The sequence below is a fragment of the Medicago sativa genome, chromosome 7 (genome assembly GCF_051527215.1).
Source record: "Medicago sativa cultivar Bolivia chromosome 7, Bolivia_mono, whole genome shotgun sequence".
NCBI classification, from domain to species: Eukaryota; Viridiplantae; Streptophyta; class Magnoliopsida; order Fabales; family Fabaceae; genus Medicago; species Medicago sativa.
The window spans coordinates 95,989,263-96,008,049 of NC_140755.1; the positions used below are offsets into that span (position 1 = coordinate 95,989,263).

The following is an 18,787-nucleotide window of genomic DNA, read 5'->3' on the forward strand; positions in this document are numbered from 1 at the left end:
ACTGTCATCATGACTAATGTAATATACACGATACATACATTACCTTCTCTTCATTCTTTCTTCTTCTCTCTCTCTCTCTCTCTCTCTCTCTCTCTATTCGGTTAATTCGCACTTTCTCTTACGACATGGATTCACAGAAACGCTATGCTTCAACTTCTTCTTCTCTTTCTCTTTCTCCCACTTCTTCATCTTCCTCTTCTTCCTCATGTCCGTCGGAAGATCCTCCCGTGAAGACGGAGGAGATTGAGGCGGCGGAGACTCTCGCTTACCTGGCACGACTAGCAATGCGCCATACAGCTCATTCCGCCGATATATGTTGCACCCAACCAGACACCTGCCTATTCATAAGTGATTCAACTATTCCTCACTCGGATCCTCCTACGGTTAGGGTAATTAGCTTAGTTTAACTGTTCTTGTGTTTAATTATAATAATTCAATTTTAACGGATAATATTTGACCGTAAGACATGATTATACTATTGTTGATTTGATGTTGAATTATGTGACCACACGAGTCAACTATAACGGACCATAGTCTGCATATATTTTAATTTTTATGCCGATGATAAAGAAGTGAATTAAATAGCTAATTTCAAACATAAAACCATTAAAAAATGATTTTGAAACAAATTTGACAATAATTTAAAAGGTTAACATGGTTTAATTATGTGGATAATCTTTTAGTGCATATGGTTGATAAATATAACAAATTGTCATGACTTATTGGCCATCCACTTAATATAATTAACCGTGATTTTTAGGTGTATATTTGAGGATCAATTGTGTTTAATAGATATAAATATAGATATAGATATAATATACATTTGAACACGTGAAAATCGCTTATAATAATTGAACACAATTTGGATGTTTAGTTGGTAGCACTTTTTTTTTTTTTTTGACAAAAGTTGGTAGTACTTAGTAGCATCATATATATTTGGACACTTTAAAATCATGGTTAATTTGATGATCCTGTGTTTTAACAACTTATATTCATCAAACACAATCACACATATTTAAGTTGTGTATCATCAATATTGTTTTTGAAATTTTATTTTCAACAGATGGTTATCTATTTTCACCTTTTCTATAAACCAAGTAACACGTCAACTTTTCCTATAAACTAAGTTACGATATCTTGATCAAGAAATCAATGATTGATATTATATGCACATGTAACAAATAATAATTGATGCATTAAAATATGACTATTAATTTTTCCGCTTTAGGATGTATTCACTTTAAAGAGTCAAATTAGCTACGTAAGACTTGTTGATTGTGTGTTGCATTTCATTTTATCCTTATCTGGGGACAGAATAGAGAAAGAAATCCGACGTTCTGTGTGCTCTCTATTTTGTTGACAATTTAATTTATTGTATACACATGAATTTTTGGGTGTGCGTCTTTTATCGTTATTGTTATTGTAATGCTAGTAGTAGTACCAATGTATGAATACAACAAGCTAAAAACATGTCTAATATTTGTTGGTAGTGTTGTCAAATAGCAGCTATAGTTAGCGGAATTTGAACAAATCATCACTGTTACGTGATGCATGATATAGTACAAAATCACAAAGTGTTGTTAAATAGAGGCGCTTTAACGCGTAACGTAGTCTAATTTAAACAAACTACTATTTACCACAATATGCGATTGACAACACTAATATTTGTTTATTGAATTGATTTTGGTTTTGCTGGTACTCCTTGTTAATGGAACATCCGTGTCTGAGTTATTTTCTTCATTCCTTATGGTCTTGTTATTTTGTTACTTATGGAGAGAAAATATAAACTTATCTAACTTAATTATTTGTTTTCCTGGTATAGTAAAAATGGATAAGTCAATTGCACACATCCAATTCCAATAATTAAAGGAGTATTACCAAGTTGAAACATTTTATGGAGGAATTTTGAAATGATTTAATTTATGGCAGGGCCAAGCTGTTGCAAGTCAGCAGCTAGATCAAAAAATATCCAGTTCTACATCCGTAAAAACAGAAAGGATTCAGCAGAATGACTGCTTAAAAAACATGAAGGTGGAGCAAGATGCCTATTACCCTAAGACTACTCACTCCAATAAGTCGAGACGGAATTTAACCGAGGTATAAGAGAATGTAATTTCTTTTACTTCAATTTCTAGGGATACTTGTAATTTACTGAGTTTCTGTTCAGGAAGAAAAAGAAGCACGGAGAATACGAAGGGTATTGGCAAATAGAGAGTCAGCTAGGCAAACAATTCGCCGTAGGCAGGTATTTACATTGGCAGATAAGTTTACCGTTGTATAGATTTGCTTATGACATCCCAAAATCTAAACTAAACACACATTGGCACATGCTTGGTGACTTGGTGTGTTCTATTGAACTACTAGCCACATGTGTTTTTATATGCTATTACTTCTTAGTCAAATGTGTGGTTGTGACCCAAAGTTAATGTGGTTAGGCATGTAGTTTTTCATAGTGCACGTTAACAGTAACAAGTCCTATTTTGACTAATATGAAGAGTCATGCTACCAGCACATGAATTTTGTTATAATAGTTGGATGTGTCCTCCAGGTCCCAAAATGTAGAGATTGACAGCAAATCTAAAGCCTTACTGTTAGTCTGTTACCATGTTTTTGACCCACATGCAGTAATGCTTGTAACGATCGATATGCCCATTTTGCAATGACTGCAATGTTTGGTCCTCTCTTATTTTTCAAAGCTTAATTTTATTTTAATTGACAGCTTCTATGATTATAGATAGTATACTCTAACTTCTTTACACTATTTAAAATAAATATAAATCATATATTAAATCTATATTCTTTTCAGCAAAATCTATGAAGCAAAACTTTCAGATTAGCAGTTTAATTTCTATGCTGTCCAGTTTAAAAACACATATTCTTACAGGACCAAAAGATTCTAAAATCTACACTTCAAAGTTTGCATAATCATTATTGCAGACTTCATTCCCAAATTACCTGCTGAACAAGTAAATTTGTAATAATAACCCTTATACTTTAAAAAATTCAGGGCTTGTATACAAGAAAAGTGGCTTAAACAACCTTTTATTAATCCCTATAATTTACACCGATCTCTCGTTGTTCTGGCTGATTTTTTTTTTCATTGAAATATTGAGTGGTTTCTTTTCTTTTGTATAAAATGCTTCAGGCTCTGAGTGAGGAGTTAAGCAGAAAAGCTGCCACCTTAGCGATGGAAAATGAAAACCTGAAGAGGGTATGCTTTTTCTGTCTTCCAATTATACTCCCTTCCTCTTTATTCTGTTGGGCTTAATTGTATGATGCATTTTGTTTTTAGATATTACCGCTTCTCAATTAATTTCATCTTTTTGTGTTTTTCTAATCATTCACTTTTCCGCATGTGTCATTTCTGGTGAAAAGAAGAAGGAGTCGGCTTTGAAAGAGTATCAGTCTTTAGAGACTACTAATAAGCTCTTAAAGGCACAAGTAAGATGTTTTTCTATGCAAGAAATCTTTAAGTATGGGATAACTCTTTTTGTTTGCAAAAGTAAATATATACTGGAAAACTGACATTTGCTTCTGTTTGTAGATAGCTAAGTCAATAAACACTGAAGTGGAGAAAACTCCTGTTGTGCAGGAGTTGTCTATGTCCGAGGTATCACCTGCACCTGGTACTAGTCCATGGTTTCTTTATAACCATTTTCCAGTTAGACAGTTATTTTGGCCCTCCATCCTTCCTTCATCTAATCAAGTTCAATTACAACATACACCATTTAATTCCATTGCCATTCCATCGCATGTATATGTACCATGCTCTTCTGAGTCTGAATCTCTTCACAAACAAAATAACCTAATAAATGACAATCAGAGACAGAATCCTTTGTACATGTTTCCATGTCCTTGGTTATACCCTCCTCCGGACATTGGAAACGGACAACCACCACCTTCCTGTGGCCTAGAAGATGAACAGGATAATCTTCCTCTAGGTGAACAATGTAGTACTACTTTATCCTTAAATAGTGTAGGAAATGGGGATTATCATGCTACTCTACCCATCAAACTGAAAACAGAAGCTTCTGACTGGACAGAATCCAGATCTAGTAATGACCTTGGTCATGCTACTCCAAGTTTTTCTTCGGATGGAGGTGAGCAAAAACCAAGATGTCACATTATTGAAAAGTTCCATGGACCTGCAGTTAATTGTAATGGTTACGCTTCTGTAGTCAAGCAAGAACCCGGGCTTCAATTACATTCCACTTCCATCACCAAGGTATCTTCAACAGCTTCTCATATCACAACTTCACAGGAAAAGAAACAAGAACAGTTCATATGCCCAGGCAAAAATCTAGTGGATGCAGTTGCTGCAGCAGAGGCACGGAAGAGGAGAAAGGAACTAACAAAACTAAAAAGCATTCAAAGCCGACAGTCTAGGATGGAGTGTTGATTTTTCAGTGAACTTGATAAAATGTTAAAAAGGAGTGGAGGTTCACAATTATCAGCTTTTGCACCTGCTTATGGTTTGATAGAAAAGAAGTTTTCCGAAATTGAGGAGAGTACAAGTTAGCTGAATCCACCAAGGGACTTGAATTCCAAATCATGTATAGCAGTGATGGTGTTAAAGTTTAGTTTTTCTCTAATCATCTTGCTTCTTTATTTTTCATTTACTTCCTCTTTACTGGGATATTTTCCCTCCCAGGGAAGTTGGTTTCTTAAAGTAGTTCTGTCGACAGTTATTTTAATCTGGATTCTTCAACTTTCAAGGATGTATCTGAGCAGCTTAATCCCATAAGTTGGGTGCACAATATGTCATATAAAGGATAACCTTGTATATTTTATACTTCTTACTGTTACTAGAGAATTAAGAACCTTATTCAATTGAAATAGAAATGAAATAGAAATTGTTGGTATTGAACTCAAATGCATGCACCCAAGGATTTGATGTCATGCCTGTGAATTCTCCTATGTTTTATAGCCTGAATATCTACAGCCAGTTACTGTCCTTATAAGTTAATAAACTCTAACCTCAATGTTTATATTTTATATGTTCGTTAGGATTCATTATTAAGTTATGTGAATGAATTGATAATTTGAGTGACTAAATTTCTTTTTCATTAAGCTAAAGCAAATAACAGACTTAAATGTACACAATATGAAAAAACCTCTTGAACTTAAATTCCTAGGTTATGAAATAAGTCCAATACGGGTTTTGGTATCAGAATGTTGGCTTAAAGACAACTATCGGACTTCTGACATTGTGTTTAGAGTCATTCCATTCAAGTAATGCAGATAATGTTATTTTCTCATCTGACATTGGAGGCCCCTTCAGGACAACCTTAAATGACAGGTCTTGGTGCAATTTAGTAAACTTTAATGTATCTGGGATGACATTCACTGAAAGACCCTCAGGTGCTGTGACTTTAGCCTTGTATGTTGAAGTTCCATATCCTACATTAGTCACAGTCCTGTAAAAAACTGCAGAAATACTAGAACTGGAACTTAGGAGCTGGATATGCATGGTAGGGTAGTTGATTCCATCAGTTCCTGGTGCAGGCCTAACGCCGCTGCAATTGAAACTTTTGCTGCCAATAAGGATACCAATGCTAGTGCCGTTGTATCCTTGTTTGCACAGGAAGGCAATATAGGAGTTCATTCTAATGTCATAAATTAGACCAGGATGCAATGCTTTCAATGGGCTAATCTGTCCTGACCCTGATCCCAGTTCTGTGAAATTGTCGTTGCCTTTTATTGGAGTTGCTGAATCGCATAAAAGAAAAAATGTCAGATTTGTAAATAAAAATTTCACTATCTACCTTAAAAATTTATGTAGGTTTCAAATCGCAGTCGTTGATATTGTTCAATCTAGCTGATGTGGCCCTAACCTAACTGCATTCGCTTTGTGGAGTCATAAAAATGTGACCAATATCGCAGTCCCGGACTGTTTTTCGAAACCATAAATTTAACTACCACTCAATACTGTATTTTATTTTTGATAATAAGAGATGTTATTCATATTGATTATAGATGAGGAATTTGCCTTACCAGTGGTCATGAGGGCAGATTTAATTGCAGCAGGACTCCAGTCAGGGTGAAAGGATTTAACATAAGCAGCAGCCGCAATGGCATGTGGACATGCCATTGATGTTCCTGATATTATATTAAAAATTTCATAACGTGTGTCTTCAGGGTACCCTGTTAGTGATGCCAATTTGGAATAAGCAGCTAGTATGTCCAATCCTGGTGCAGCCAAGTCAGGCTTCACATAAAATGTTGACATTTAGAAGACAAACCAGATAGAGCACAGCACAAGGGATAAAAAGATAGAAAAATGATGACCACCTTGAGGATGTTGGGAGTGATTTTTTGAGGTCCTCTAGATGAAAAAGAAGCAAGATATGGAGCAGGGAATCTTGTACTTGCTGACTTGTATATAACAGCTTGAGGATTCCTGAATTTAAAACCAGTCAACGATTTCTTCAGGTTAGTTCATTTATTTTCAAAAATTCATCACATTGTCCAATTGGGGTATGGTGAAAAGGAGAGTGAAAAAGAGCTTACTTTGTGGAATTAATATAGATTTCAATGTTTTTGCCTACAGTATACATATCAACAAATGCCCCTGGAATAACTGTGATGGAGGAAGCATCTTCGTCTTCTTCAAGTCCTACTATGGTTCCTGCTCCTCCTAACTCTTTAATGGTCAAGTCCTGGCTGCCTGTACCCCCGGCACAATACACTATCCTCCCCATCACCTTATCCTTGTCTAGAGTCCCGTAATCACAACCACTGCATCATAACCATCATCATTTCCTCAAACCTTTGTAATCTTATTATCAAGAAATAAAAAATATATATAACAAACAATCAAAGTTAATGATATAAGAATAATAACCATACCTAGGATTTCCATATTCATCTCCACTAAGGTTAGCAGCAAGACGTCCACTAGTCAGTGGATACATATTTTTCTCGGGGGTAAAGGTATTAATAGATAGTCCCTACATAGTACAAATCAAAATAAGTAAGCTATTTGTAACATTGTAAGGGGTTAATTTCGTTTCAACTTATTAAGTTTTAGCATCGTTTCATAAACAAATATAATTTTTACTACAATCTCTCCAACCAATCCTCGGTTATTGAAATCCGACAGCCGAGATTTAATTGGAGAGATTGTAAATTGATGTTGAACATGTTAATATTTTCTACTTCACCTGTCTTGGTCTTTTAACTCTTGTAACTATTCAAATTTTAGTTCAAACTAGCTGAGCTATCCAACATTGAGTCGAATTGCATTAAAGAACACTACTTCAATGCTACTTACCCTAATTTTCTTTCCATCACCAAATGCTACTTGTGTTGTAAATTGTCTATCAACAGTGGAAGCAGCAACAGTCATAATCCAAGGAGCAACATTCTCAACGGACATTGGTCGAGGACCATCATTTCCAGCAGAGCAAGAAGTGAGAACACCTCTTTTCATAGCATGAAATGCTCCAATGGCAATTGGGTCAGAGAAAAAGTCACGTGACGGCCCACCTATGGACACTGATATGAAGTTGACACCATCAGCAATGGCCTCATCAAAGCCAGCAAGCATGTCCATGTCACTGCACCCAATGGTCCAACAAACTTTATACATTGCAACACGTGCTGATGGGACACCGCCACGGGCATTGCCTTTACCAATGCCATAAAGACTTGCACCTCTCACCACTGATCCGGCCGCTGTCGATGAAGTGTGAGTGCCATGGCCCTGATCATCCACCGGACTTGGGTTCTCGATGGTTGGACCTGATGGGTCGAGGTTGAAGTATTTTGCTCCTATCACCTTGCTGCACAAGAAAACAAGTTTAAATCAAATCAACCTTTGCATTGTATGCACTATGCAGCGCAATATCTCTCTACTTTGGGATTATGAGTGAATGCATATAGGAGTAGAAGAATACTTGTTGCAGCCTGTGAAGTTGCCTCCCTGTACACACTTGCCTTTCCATCTACGTGGGGGAGGTCCAAACCCCTCATCATTGAAACTGGGGCAATCAACCCAAATACCTGTTTACATATTTCATCATTTGTTTATTATACTATACATTTTTGTTATACTTATTCGAGAAATGTATATTTTCTTATTAATCTATATATATACCTGTGTCTAACACGCCTATAATGATGTGACTTTCTATGTTGGGATTTCTCTTCACCTTTAGGGGCATTCCTAAGAAATCCCACGACCTTGTTGTGTGTAGTTTGTGGTATGTATTTGGAAACACAGATACCACATTCTCCTCCTCTGCATTCAATTAAATTCCACAATATGTATAATCATAATTATTATTGGAGAATTAATTTGTCCCTTCATATCATATATTTCCTTGTCAGAAATGTCACCTTTTTAAGCCTAGCAAAATTAGTGTTCATGTACCTTGTAGTTTCTCTGCTTCATGTGGCAAAAGTCGTGCAACAAATCCATTGAAGCTCTTTCCATAGCTATGTATTATGGATTTTCTGGCTAACTGCTTGCTGTGGGAGAAAATGTAATAACAAATGAAGAAGAAAAAAAGTCATTAATAAGTGTTCATGAATTAATTTTAATAACTACGCATGATCCACTGCCTATACGAGAATTCAATATATATATATATATATATATATATATATATATATATATATATATATATATATATATATATTAAAGAAGGTAATAAAATGGAATAAAACTTGAGAATTGAAATCATTACTTTCCAATGGCAGTCTCCAACATGTTATGGTGACGTTGTTCCATACTAATATGGGCTCTTGCCGCTGGTAGTTCTCCCATGTATACAATATATGGCTGTTTATTAGTCACAAAATTCACATCAATTATTATAGGTTAAAGTGTCTAACAGAAATTAAACTCTTCTCTAGTGTATACCTTTCTTTCATGTTGATTTGATCCTTGGATCAGTGTAGGAAAACAATGGAGAAAGATGGGTAATAGAAGTAGTAGTAACAAATTTTGTACCATCTTTATTGTATTATTCATTCTCTAACATACAGTGTCTTATATAACGTGAAAGAAAAACAAAGTTTGGTTACATAAGTAGAGTGCAAAAAATTGTTCTTTCTTATATAATGTAACGGCACTTGGCGTAGATTATGCAAGAACGTGAAATGAGTGACATTGTGAGGAAGAGGCAAGCAAAGAAGGTAGTATTAGGAATTGGTATTTGGTGGCATGAATTTTGGATCTTTAGACAAGTCACCACCAATACTAACATAACATTCTTCAATCAATCAATCAGTTTATTAAATATTCTTCGCAGTGGATTTTGTAAATAAAAAATAAAAAAATATTAGCACGGAGAAAGACAAATCAAAGCCCAAAGTTACAAAAATCATATTAAAAAACTATATGGTCACTCTTTTGACATATATGTTTTTTTATATTTTTATGTTCTTTTGGATACAATATATATTTGGATTTAATTCATATGCATTATGAATGTTTAAATATTTTACACTTTCAATCAATCAGAACAGTTGGATTATTAAAACCATTTAACTTTAATCACAACTATTTTTAAAATCATTTGTTTATTTGGTTATAACTTTGGTGACAGTTCCAATTTTTTTTTTTTTTTAGCAAAGACAAATTTACTACATTTCATTCATAAATAGAGAGTATAAGCTAGTAGGAACATTATAAAAGACATGGGGGCTAGGATTAGATAGAGCAGCTCTAGCAATGTTATGAGCCACACTATTTGCTTGTCTCCTGACAAACGACACTACATAGTCATGATTACTTAACAAGAGAGTTTTACATTCCGAAACAAAATCACCAATTTCATTAAGTGGAGGATTGATATTTCCTAGTAAATCAACCAGAAGTTTGCTATCTATTTCAAAAGCAACATTGCGTAGATCTTTAGAGATTGCCATTTTGAGGGATTCCAAAAAACCTATAGCTTCAACTTCTAAGACGGTAGTCGACAAGAGTTTGAAATCGGACTTACCAAAGAGAAGATGACCTGAAGAGTCTCGAAAGCATAAACCATATCACATTATTGAGTTACCATTGAGAAGTGTCGCGTCAACATTACACTTGATTGAGCTGTGGGGAGGCTTTTTCCATGTAGGGGGCTGATCATCCTGATGCGGCGGGTGCTTGGCTTTTTGAACACAACTCCATTCATGAAGGACGTCATGGGCACGAGTGACTATGATAATTGGAGTAGTGTCACTGTCATCCCAAAGTAACAAGTTGCGACTCTTCCACAAGCTCCAAAGGGTCATAGCTGCTAGTTGTCTTTGTTGATCATGGAGTTTGCTAAATAAGTCAAAAAAAATATTTGTTGGAAAGAATTTGCACTGTGGAGTAACTCTTGAATAATGCCACCTAAGCCAAGGAGGTTCCAGCAAGCCATTTCTTTATGACAGACAAAGAATAAGTGCATGTGAGATTCAGCTAGGAGATCAGAGAAAGGAACGCCTCGCTTGGAAATATTGTCTCTTGTGGGAAGACAATGATGAACTGCACGCCATAGGAAGGCCCAAACTCTTGGGGGAACTTGGAGACACCAAAGGAGCTGCCATTGTATCGAGTTGGGCAGTGGCAGAGAGTCCCTAAGAAGGTCCATGCAGATGCGGTAAGCCATTTTAACAGAGTAAGAGCCATCAACTGTAGCCTTCCAAATACATATGTCTTCTCTTCGTCTATTGAAGAGTGGTGTAGATAGAATAGCAGCATCACCAGGATAAGAATGAACGAGGTCATGATTCCAAGAAGATAGATCTGGTAGCATCAAATAGTTGACAGTTAAGTCCTCAAAACTTTGTAGGGGAGGAGTGGACGGTTTAAGGGATGGCAGGTCGCGTAGCCAAGGCATGCTCCACACTTTGATTTCAGAAACATCTCCTATTTTCCATCTATGGTCCAAGGTAAGTAGATGTTGAGTACTTCAAATACTTCTCGATGTATAGCTTGGATTGTGACCGAGAGGGGCATCCAAGAAATCCCTTCGCGGAAAATATTTAGCTTTGAGGATTCAAGTAAGTAGAGAAGACGAGTCTGAAAGGAGTTTCCAACTTTGCTTACCAAGCATGGATAAATTGAAAGCTTCCATGTTCCAAAATCCAAGACCACCCAGTTCCAAAAAAAAATTGTAAAAAAAAGAAAAGAAAAAAAGATCCAATTTTTTTACAATTACTGTTATTAGTAGTAGGATATGTTATAAAACAAGGCCTTTCAACCTTCACAAATGTCACATGACATCCTAGAGATTAAATTTTCTTTTCATAGGTTTTTTTAGTTAAAAATTATAATAGATCATTTATTTTGGTAGTGTCATGATACCCACCCAATTATATATGACACTGTAAATATAAAAATCTGCAATCATCTTATAAATTGTAAGATTGTTTTTATCCCTTTCTAATATCTCAGTTTGCCGATTGTTGCCAACCTGCAGAAGTCGTCCATCTGACAACGTCCTATGTTGGAAATGCTTTGTTGAAGGCTTCGAGTGTGTGGAGTAAGAAATATGTTAATTTTGGAGACATAATTGTTGTTCTAAATTTAGTTATAAGTAGCATTGATGTCTTGTACATCTCCTTCCTTAAAATTTGACCAAGGTATGGAAATTGATAGTTCATAAGAAAAAGGTCTTTCTTTTGGGACAAGGTATGTCATATGAAGAAAATTGAATGGGTTAGGTGGTAGAATGTTTGTAAGCCAAAGTATGCATAGGGGTTAAGTGTGAATGATCTTCGAATGATGAACCTGAGTATATTAGCTAAATGGATAGGGGATAGAGCTATAATTCTCTTTTGGGAGTTTTTGGTTGGGTTCTTCCTCGTTGATTCATGTGTTTCTTGGACTATGTTATGATTTTGAGTTGAAGTAGGATTTTGTTGGCCCTCTTAGAAGTTTGGTGGTTTGGGCGTGGATATGAATGTTTAGGCTTTGTTTGGGAGTTTGATGGGGAGGAAGGTTTTCGAAAAAAGTAAGGATCAAGTGGAAGAAATAGAAGATATTGGGAGGAGAGGATTTTGGTGGTTATATTTTTATTCATGACATAAAATCTCTCTCATTTGAAGGAACTCAAAAATCGTATTGGGAGAGAGTTTCGGGGGGTTTGGAGGGTTTATATGAATTTTTTACCATTCTCTAAAAAATTGTTCTTTCAAAAAATATGAAAGATTTTCCCATTTTACTATATATTTTCAACCCTGCAAAGCCCTCCCTTTCTCTCCCTTCAAACTCTCAAACAAAACCTAAGCGAAAGAGGGCTCTATTTGTTGGAGAAGGTGCATTGCTTGCTGAATTATCTTCCATGTTGTTATCTTCAACTTCTCTAGTGTGGAAGGGATTTTCTCGGTAAAATCAGCCCACATGCACGCACACACACTTGTTTTAACATTCATGCAAGACAGAAGAAAGAATTATAATAAAAAGATTTTAAATGAACTTTTGTTATTTTGGAAGAGGTTATGTCTTTAACTCGCGACTGACTGCTATCTTGGTTTAACATGCCTAATGTGTGTGTGTATATATATATATATATAAAAGAAATGTAAAGGGAATTTGTGGCAGACAAAAAGAAATATTTGTGACGGAAAAACGGCCACAAATGCCCCAACAAAAATATTTTTGTGATGGAATAAACAGTCATAAATTCAAATTTCTATTTTTCTATAATAGTTGTGGTATTTTCTGACTGCCACATATCAATAAGGGTGCCACAAATTATTTTTCTATTTGTGAGTTTTTTGCCACGAATAAAAACTAAATTGAAGTTTAATATTTGGGAGAGTATTTTTGACTAGTTATTTGTGAAGATTTCTTGTTGGCCACAAATGTTTTTGAATTTGGCCACGAATAGTGTTTTTCTTGTAGTGAGATAATCTCTATACAACGGGATATTTTTCTCATACATGTGCAATTAAATAAATAATAAAAATGGTCTCGTAAGTGTAGCTCAGTTAGTAGCTACCAGAGATAATTTGAGCAAGGGTCGAAGGTTTGAACCTCAGATTCCTCATTTCTCCACACATTATATGTTTGAATCTAGCCACTAGATTACTTGACTAAAAAAATAAACAATAAAAATGGTAAAATAAATATAGATACTCTAAATTTTTTAACATGTGAGAGTGAACCCAAATAAATAAACTTCATTCCTTTTTTTTTCTTCTTTTTCTAATTGAATAATGGATCCCACTTAGGAGTCAACCCACACCCAACATTATTCAATTTTTAAGTGGCTAGGAATTCTGTTAGAGATCCCCTAATCTCTCTCAATTATTATCTATTCATCTACTTGCAAAGTCTGAAATGGATTGTCATTGATAGTGATATCACATTCAGTTTTGTGGCGGCTTGGGACATGAGAAATGTGTGTATTTTCTCTAAGAGAGAGAGTGATTGTGAGATGTGGTGGTGGAAGATATCAAGGTGCAAGCATATCTATGGTTTTTGCACCATCTAAACCGTTGACATGCTTCTACCATGAGTGTTTATCTTATAGAATTATTGTCTAGGATTTCGTAGTGATCATTATTTTGATTGTGATTTTGTTTTGTTGTAACTTACAATTGAGTTGGAGTTCCCTTTTTAATATTCTTCTTTTGCTTCTTCAAAAATAAATAAACGAATCACCTGTGATCATTGGTAAGAATTTCACACGAACATAAGTTCAAATTTTACGACAACGACGAAGTAATAAACTTCTATTTGCACATTGCTATCGATCATATTCCCAAAAGCAGTTGAAATCGTTATAAATAGAACACTTGAGAAACAATGAATTTAACAAACAAAAGGTGAACATATATTATTATTATTCAACACAAACAAAATCTAACACAAGAACCAATCTTTTCTTAACTAGTCGTGAATCTGTTGAAGGGCATTCATTATTCGAAGCTTGTTATAAACAGCATGCCACCCTGCCTCCGTAGGATGAACCAAATCCCAAAAGAAAGCAGATTTAGGTTTCTCACAAACCAAATATTTCTTAACATTATTCTCATCAACACTTCCACAAAAATACTTGCTACTCACTCCAACACAACATGGCCTCAACTTGTCCTGAATGTTGTGCGTAGATGGATGATTCAACACCGACATGAAACTATCGTAAAGATTAAGAACTAAGAAAGGTTTAGAATGATGTTTTGTTTGTTGGTTCAATTTGGTCACGGCTTGGGTTAAGAGTGTGTTATGGTAAAGTGTGAGGAGGTTGTTAGATGTTTCGTTGCATTGTTTGAATGAGGATGAAGCTGTCATTGAAGGTAAACATCCAATTGGTTGTAGATTATTCACAATCACTTTCTTCACTCCCAATCCTTTGATGCGAATAATGTTTGTGATTGTTTGATTAATCAATGAAGTTATGAACGATGGTAAACCCTACAAAATATACAAATTGTTCAGTCTCATTCATCAAAATTCTTTAGTTAGCAAAATAACTTCTATAAATTATAAAAAAGAAAGTTAAAAATCTAATTCGTATATGGACAAATTTAAATTGATCAACTTTTTGGGGGCCCTTGCTAAATTATTTATTCATATGTTATTTGATGAACCCGTAGACAATTTGAGTGGAGCCTAGTATTACAGATTAAATTATTTATTGTGGACCTTTTTTATGAAAGAAGACCTCAATGTAAGGGTTCCATTGGGCACTCTAGTCCTATCAATGAAAGAAGACCTCAATGTAAGGGTTCCTTTATTTGTCCATTTCCTTCTATAAACAGAAAAGAAGTATCTACCTAACGGTAACATTGACCGGAAAATGAGTAAAGTTGGGATTCTGTCTTATTTTAAGGTCATCTATATTAAAAAAAAAAAAATTACAATTGTCCCTAATGCCATCATTTCATTATTTCCATCAAATTTTAATTTTACAATGGGTGGCTAGCTAATCATCTTGTCTAATGTTCTTGAGAGCAAACAAATTTATATTTTCTGATGCATCATCTTATCTAATATTAGAGGTTATTAAAGAGTGTCATAAAGATACTCGTTAGTGTTATTTTTGTAATGAACGTTATTAATGCATGTAAAAACTAGAGACCTATATTAAAGAGCAAAGAAATATTAAGGGCGAGTCTCATAAAGATACGAGGGATATTTGATAAAAATGATTTCAATAATCAATACACTTGAAAATATATATACTAGGTTTCTTATATTAAAGACGAAAAATACTTCACTTTACTTTGATAACAAGTTAGACCAAAGATAGTAATATTTTACTACTAAAAAAGACCGAAGTCCCACGTGTAGTTTATTAAATTATGTCAGAGATAGCATACTTAAAGCAATTAAGAATAATCTAATCTTAAACAAATTATGTTGGTAACACCAGTGTTTCAGTGCACTCCACGTTTGCACTTCATAACCATAAGTATACTGTATACCAATAATATGTAACAAGTAAGTTTAATTGATGATAATTAAAATTACCTCAACAGAGCCATTTGTGACCGTGTAACGAGTGTAATCGTTTCCAGCGACAGAGACAAGAGCAACTGAATTATTGATTTCTGAGGCTGTGTACACTTTGTCTTTTATGATCTGTTGAAAAAAATTGATCTGGGTTGTCATGTTTGGGCCTGGATTCAACGTATCAAACACACCAGTACCACCAAAAGCAAAGTTCATTCCATATTTCAAATGTTGTGGCATCAATTTCCTCAGGCTGTATGGGACTGGTGATTTCACTTTCAAATACTTGGCTGCAATTGAATATTGTAACTAATTAGATACAAAAAGCTTATGGTTGACCAGAAGAAAAATACAAAAGCTTATAATGTGTTTTTGTTTTGAGATGACAAAATTTGATTTTGAGTAAATAGGTTTTGTATTGTTTTTAATTAAAGATAAATCACACACCCAACGAGACCTTCAACAATATGCGGCAATTAAGAGGTTAACAAAACTCATCGGAAGATAATTAAGATTTACGAAATCACGGGGTCGTAATTTTTTTAAAGACCTAGGTATAGTTTTTCCTAAATTTAAAGCGATTCACATTGATTTAAAGACTTGACTGAGGGTTTCACCACTTGTGGGATTAAGTGTCGGACCTTTTATGGTGCGACAGGCAGCCCTAAAAGCTGCGTCAAATAAAATGACCAAACATGAAAAAACGTATTCTGACAATCAACATGCTTTTATACTATTTGTTTTTGACACTTTCGATTTTCTAGTATCAGAGGTCGTTGACCTTCTACATAGTGTTCAAAAGGTCATACATAGCAATGTCATGTATCCTATGTCAAAGAATGTTGTGTTTACAATAATTGGTTTTGTCATCCAAAAAGGCATGACGACGCAGCTTGTTATCCGCTTGCCTTCTATTCAAATGTAAATAATGGTTTATATAATTATAATTATTTTTATCGTGAACCAAATAACATGATTGATAATTACGTAAATGGGAAAAATATAAAAGACTCCTCTAATTATTTTCTAGTACTTCGGCAACATGATTAAAGTTGGACAATGCTTTTGCTTTTGCTGACAAAGTTAGAGAGGTCTACGTCAGATCCTTGTGATAAAACAAAAGGATTAAAAGCTCGACTTTGAAATAGTAAGAAAAAATAAGGATATTCGGAATCCTAAGATGCATTAATTGTAATTTATTTTTTTGGTTACTGATGCATTGTAATTTAGTCACACAAAAAAATGCATTGTACAACTAATCTCATTGATTAATGCAAAGTAATATGCAGTGGTTTGGTTTGTTTGACATTAATCTATTCATTTTGGTACACAATTAATCCAATTAAAAATAGTGTAACTAACATATTTTGCTGGTAATGTCGTGGCAGTATTGGTAAAAAGAGGTCAATGACATAGAGTGGAAATGGTAATGGAAAAACTCAAAGATTAGAGTGCAACACTTTGAGTACCGTTAAAGCAATGATTACTAAAGTAAACAATAAGAACAAAAGTCTGTGTGGGCAAAGCTTGGTGTCACGCGAGAGAGCATAAAATCATATCGTTAATAAAATGCAGATCAAAAGTGATGCAATAAAAAACAGTGCAAAAAAGAAAGGGGTGTGCTAAAAATAAAAAAGGTGACATGCATAAACAAACACAATAATGGTAAAAGAAAGAACACCACAACGCCAGAATAGATAAACAATTAGCACGAGAAAAGGAAAAGTAGCAAACCAGTAGAGAAATGAACCCCACCATATATTGATTAACTAGTTTCTATAATGATGAAATGATATTTCAGTGAACATAATTATATGGTTTTTTTTTTTACAAAACACAGTTGTAGGTCAATATGCTTTTTTCTCTCTCTCAAAATACTCTTAATTAACATTTTTGGTAGTATTATCCATATTGAAAGTGACACATTTTTGTCTTATAACTTTGGAATTTTGGAAATACTATCTTATTTGTTTCTTTTAATAGTCAAATGATAGTTATTAGTATATATGTATATTATTATTATGTCATTAGTGAGTATTTGAGTAGGAGACTTTTTTTTAGTCTAGTAAAGAAAAAAACAATTTTAGTCCTTATGCTTGAAGATGCGAGTATAATAAATTTAGTTGGTTTAAAAAAACAATAAAAATCTCAGATGATCAATTTAAAAAAAAAAAAAAAATACAGAAGCATTTGAAACAACTTTTAGAAATATTGAGGAAAAAAAGCGTTTAAGTCTATCATTATATTTGTATAAGTAAGAATAAACAATTAACTAAGTCCTTAAATTAACACTCTCAGTTTAGTTTCTAAACTATCTAAATATGAAAGGTATAGCCCATAAAGTATATAAAAGCAGACAATTTAGTTCCTGCTTAAGATGCCATCATGTCCTGAATTGAAAGATTTTCATGTATTTTATAAAGTCTAAGTTGATTCATATACGTTAAAAACTACTTATTAATATCCATGTAGTTTAAGAACTAAATCAAAAACAAAATGATGGTTCAAGATTAAAATTTATTGTTTATTCTATAAAGAATGAGTCATAGCAAGTACAAAAGCAAAATTTGTGCTCATAAAAAAATTGTTAAGAAAAAACAGCTAACGATAACATGTACTAAAATACTAAATAAATAAATAAATAAATAAAAAGCAAGAATTTGCTGTAATGATGCAGTTGGACAGAAACACACGTACCAATGTAGTCGGTGAGGACTCTTCCGTCGGAGAAACGGCCGGCAGGTTTGCCGGGAAAGGTGATACCATAAGGATGTTTCCATGAATTAGCCAAACCTCTTTTGATGTTGCCTGTGTCTGCGTATGAATCTCCAAACACAAACAATTTTGATACACCCTTATCATGATGATGTTTTACAAGATTATCTTCAGCTTCTACCACCCTTTGTCCTGTAAATAAATATATAAATTTGATGTCTACATCAATCAAAGCAAAATTATATGTATGTATTATTTGTTTGTTTGTACTTTAATTACCTGAGAGATGTAGAATAAGGAAAATAAGAGAGAGGAGGAAGGGAAAGAAATCCATGATGAGTGTGGAAAGTGAATGAGGGATAGTGGCTACTTTGTTTGAGAGAGGGAATTAAGTGAAGTAGTGAATCTTTGTGATTGTGATGAAGGAACTAACATATGTATATGCGTTTTATCTCCTATAGTGTGAATGAACTATATATAATGGCCTCCACTCACCCATTATGCGATTGCCCATGTTTAAATTTTGTTTTTTTCCCTTGAATTATATCATAAGTATCATTCTCAAAAAGTGTTGTCAACAAAAAAAAAGTATTCCCTAAAAAAACAAAAAAAAAAAGTATCATTCTCAAAAAGTAAAAACCATAAAATATATTTTATGAGTTGATATTATAACTTTTTTTTCTT

General features: G+C 34.1%; 3 protein-coding genes and 1 long non-coding RNA gene across 6 annotated transcripts; 2 read left to right on the forward strand and 2 right to left on the reverse strand.

Moving 5' to 3' along the window:
• On the forward strand, positions 1–4,867 carry LOC146910709 (Basic-leucine zipper (bZIP) transcription factor family protein). 3 transcript variants are annotated; one of them, XM_085729836.1, is made up of 7 exons: positions 1–389; positions 1,930–2,097; positions 2,168–2,245; positions 3,146–3,211; positions 3,376–3,441; positions 3,545–4,100; positions 4,179–4,615. In XM_085729836.1, the coding sequence occupies exons 1-7, from the start codon at positions 126–128 to the stop codon at positions 4,397–4,399; spliced, it is 1,419 nt and encodes a 472-aa protein (XP_085585962.1). In that variant the 5' UTR covers positions 1–125; the 3' UTR covers positions 4,400–4,615. The 3 variants fall into 3 exon arrangements, with proteins under 3 accessions (XP_085585962.1, XP_085585960.1, XP_085585961.1); XM_085729834.1 differs by having other exon boundaries at positions 3,545–4,867; XM_085729835.1 differs by having other exon boundaries at positions 1–383; positions 3,545–4,867.
• Positions 4,868–5,041: 174 nt separating this feature from the next.
• Positions 5,042–9,117, reverse strand: LOC146910710 (Subtilisin-like serine endopeptidase family protein). Its single transcript, XM_085729833.1, has 11 exons — positions 8,867–9,117; positions 8,691–8,785; positions 8,375–8,472; positions 8,099–8,242; positions 7,899–8,004; positions 7,274–7,784; positions 6,850–6,950; positions 6,511–6,738; positions 6,292–6,400; positions 5,995–6,208; positions 5,042–5,709 (listed from the first exon to the last, which is right to left on the reverse strand). Exons 1-11 carry the CDS (start codon positions 8,975–8,977, stop codon positions 5,168–5,170), a joined length of 2,259 nt encoding a protein of 752 aa, XP_085585959.1. The 5' UTR covers positions 8,978–9,117; the 3' UTR covers positions 5,042–5,167.
• On the forward strand, positions 6,208–8,093 carry LOC146910711 (uncharacterized). Its single transcript, XR_015020387.1, has 2 exons — positions 6,208–6,432; positions 6,551–8,093. It is a non-coding gene; the product is annotated as an uncharacterized LOC146910711 (long non-coding RNA).
• Positions 9,118–13,743: 4,626 nt separating the features above from the next.
• On the reverse strand, positions 13,744–18,553 carry LOC146910712 (GDSL-like Lipase/Acylhydrolase superfamily protein). The gene is made up of 4 exons (XM_085724766.1): positions 18,383–18,553; positions 18,086–18,295; positions 15,407–15,678; positions 13,744–14,347 (listed from the first exon to the last, which is right to left on the reverse strand). Exons 1-4 carry the CDS (start codon positions 18,435–18,437, stop codon positions 13,823–13,825), a joined length of 1,062 nt encoding a protein of 353 aa, XP_085580892.1. The 5' UTR covers positions 18,438–18,553; the 3' UTR covers positions 13,744–13,822.
• Positions 18,554–18,787: the final 234 nt, after the last annotated feature.

What these genes read in the sequence shown, in the direction of transcription:
- LOC146910709 (XM_085729834.1), top strand. Translation starts at nt 126, where the DNA reads ATGGATTCACAGAAACGCTATGCTTCAACTTCTTCTTCTCTTTCTCTT. An exon ending in CGGATCCTCCTACGGTTAGG is followed by an intron (nt 390 to 1,929) that starts GTAATTAGCTTA and finishes AATTTATGGCAG; the next exon opens with GGCCAAGCTGTTGCAAGTCA. An exon ending in AAACAATTCGCCGTAGGCAG is followed by an intron (nt 2,246 to 3,145) that starts GTATTTACATTG and finishes AAAATGCTTCAG; the next exon opens with GCTCTGAGTGAGGAGTTAAG.
- LOC146910710 (XM_085729833.1), bottom strand. Translation starts at nt 8,977, where the DNA reads ATGAATAATACAATAAAGATGGTACAAAATTTGTTACTACTACTTCTA. An exon ending in TATAGGCGTGTTAGACACAG is followed by an intron (nt 8,005 to 8,098) that starts GTATATATATAG and finishes ATATGTAAACAG; the next exon opens with GTATTTGGGTTGATTGCCCC. An exon ending in TCACTCCCAACATCCTCAAG is followed by an intron (nt 6,209 to 6,291) that starts GTGGTCATCATT and finishes TTTTATGTGAAG; the next exon opens with CCTGACTTGGCTGCACCAGG.
- LOC146910712 (XM_085724766.1), bottom strand. Translation starts at nt 18,437, where the DNA reads ATGGATTTCTTTCCCTTCCTCCTCTCTCTTATTTTCCTTATTCTACAT. An exon ending in CCTTATTCTACATCTCTCAG is followed by an intron (nt 18,296 to 18,382) that starts GTAATTAAAGTA and finishes ATTTATTTACAG; the next exon opens with GACAAAGGGTGGTAGAAGCT. An exon ending in AGTCCTCACCGACTACATTG is followed by an intron (nt 15,679 to 18,085) that starts GTACGTGTGTTT and finishes ATTCAATTGCAG; the next exon opens with CCAAGTATTTGAAAGTGAAA.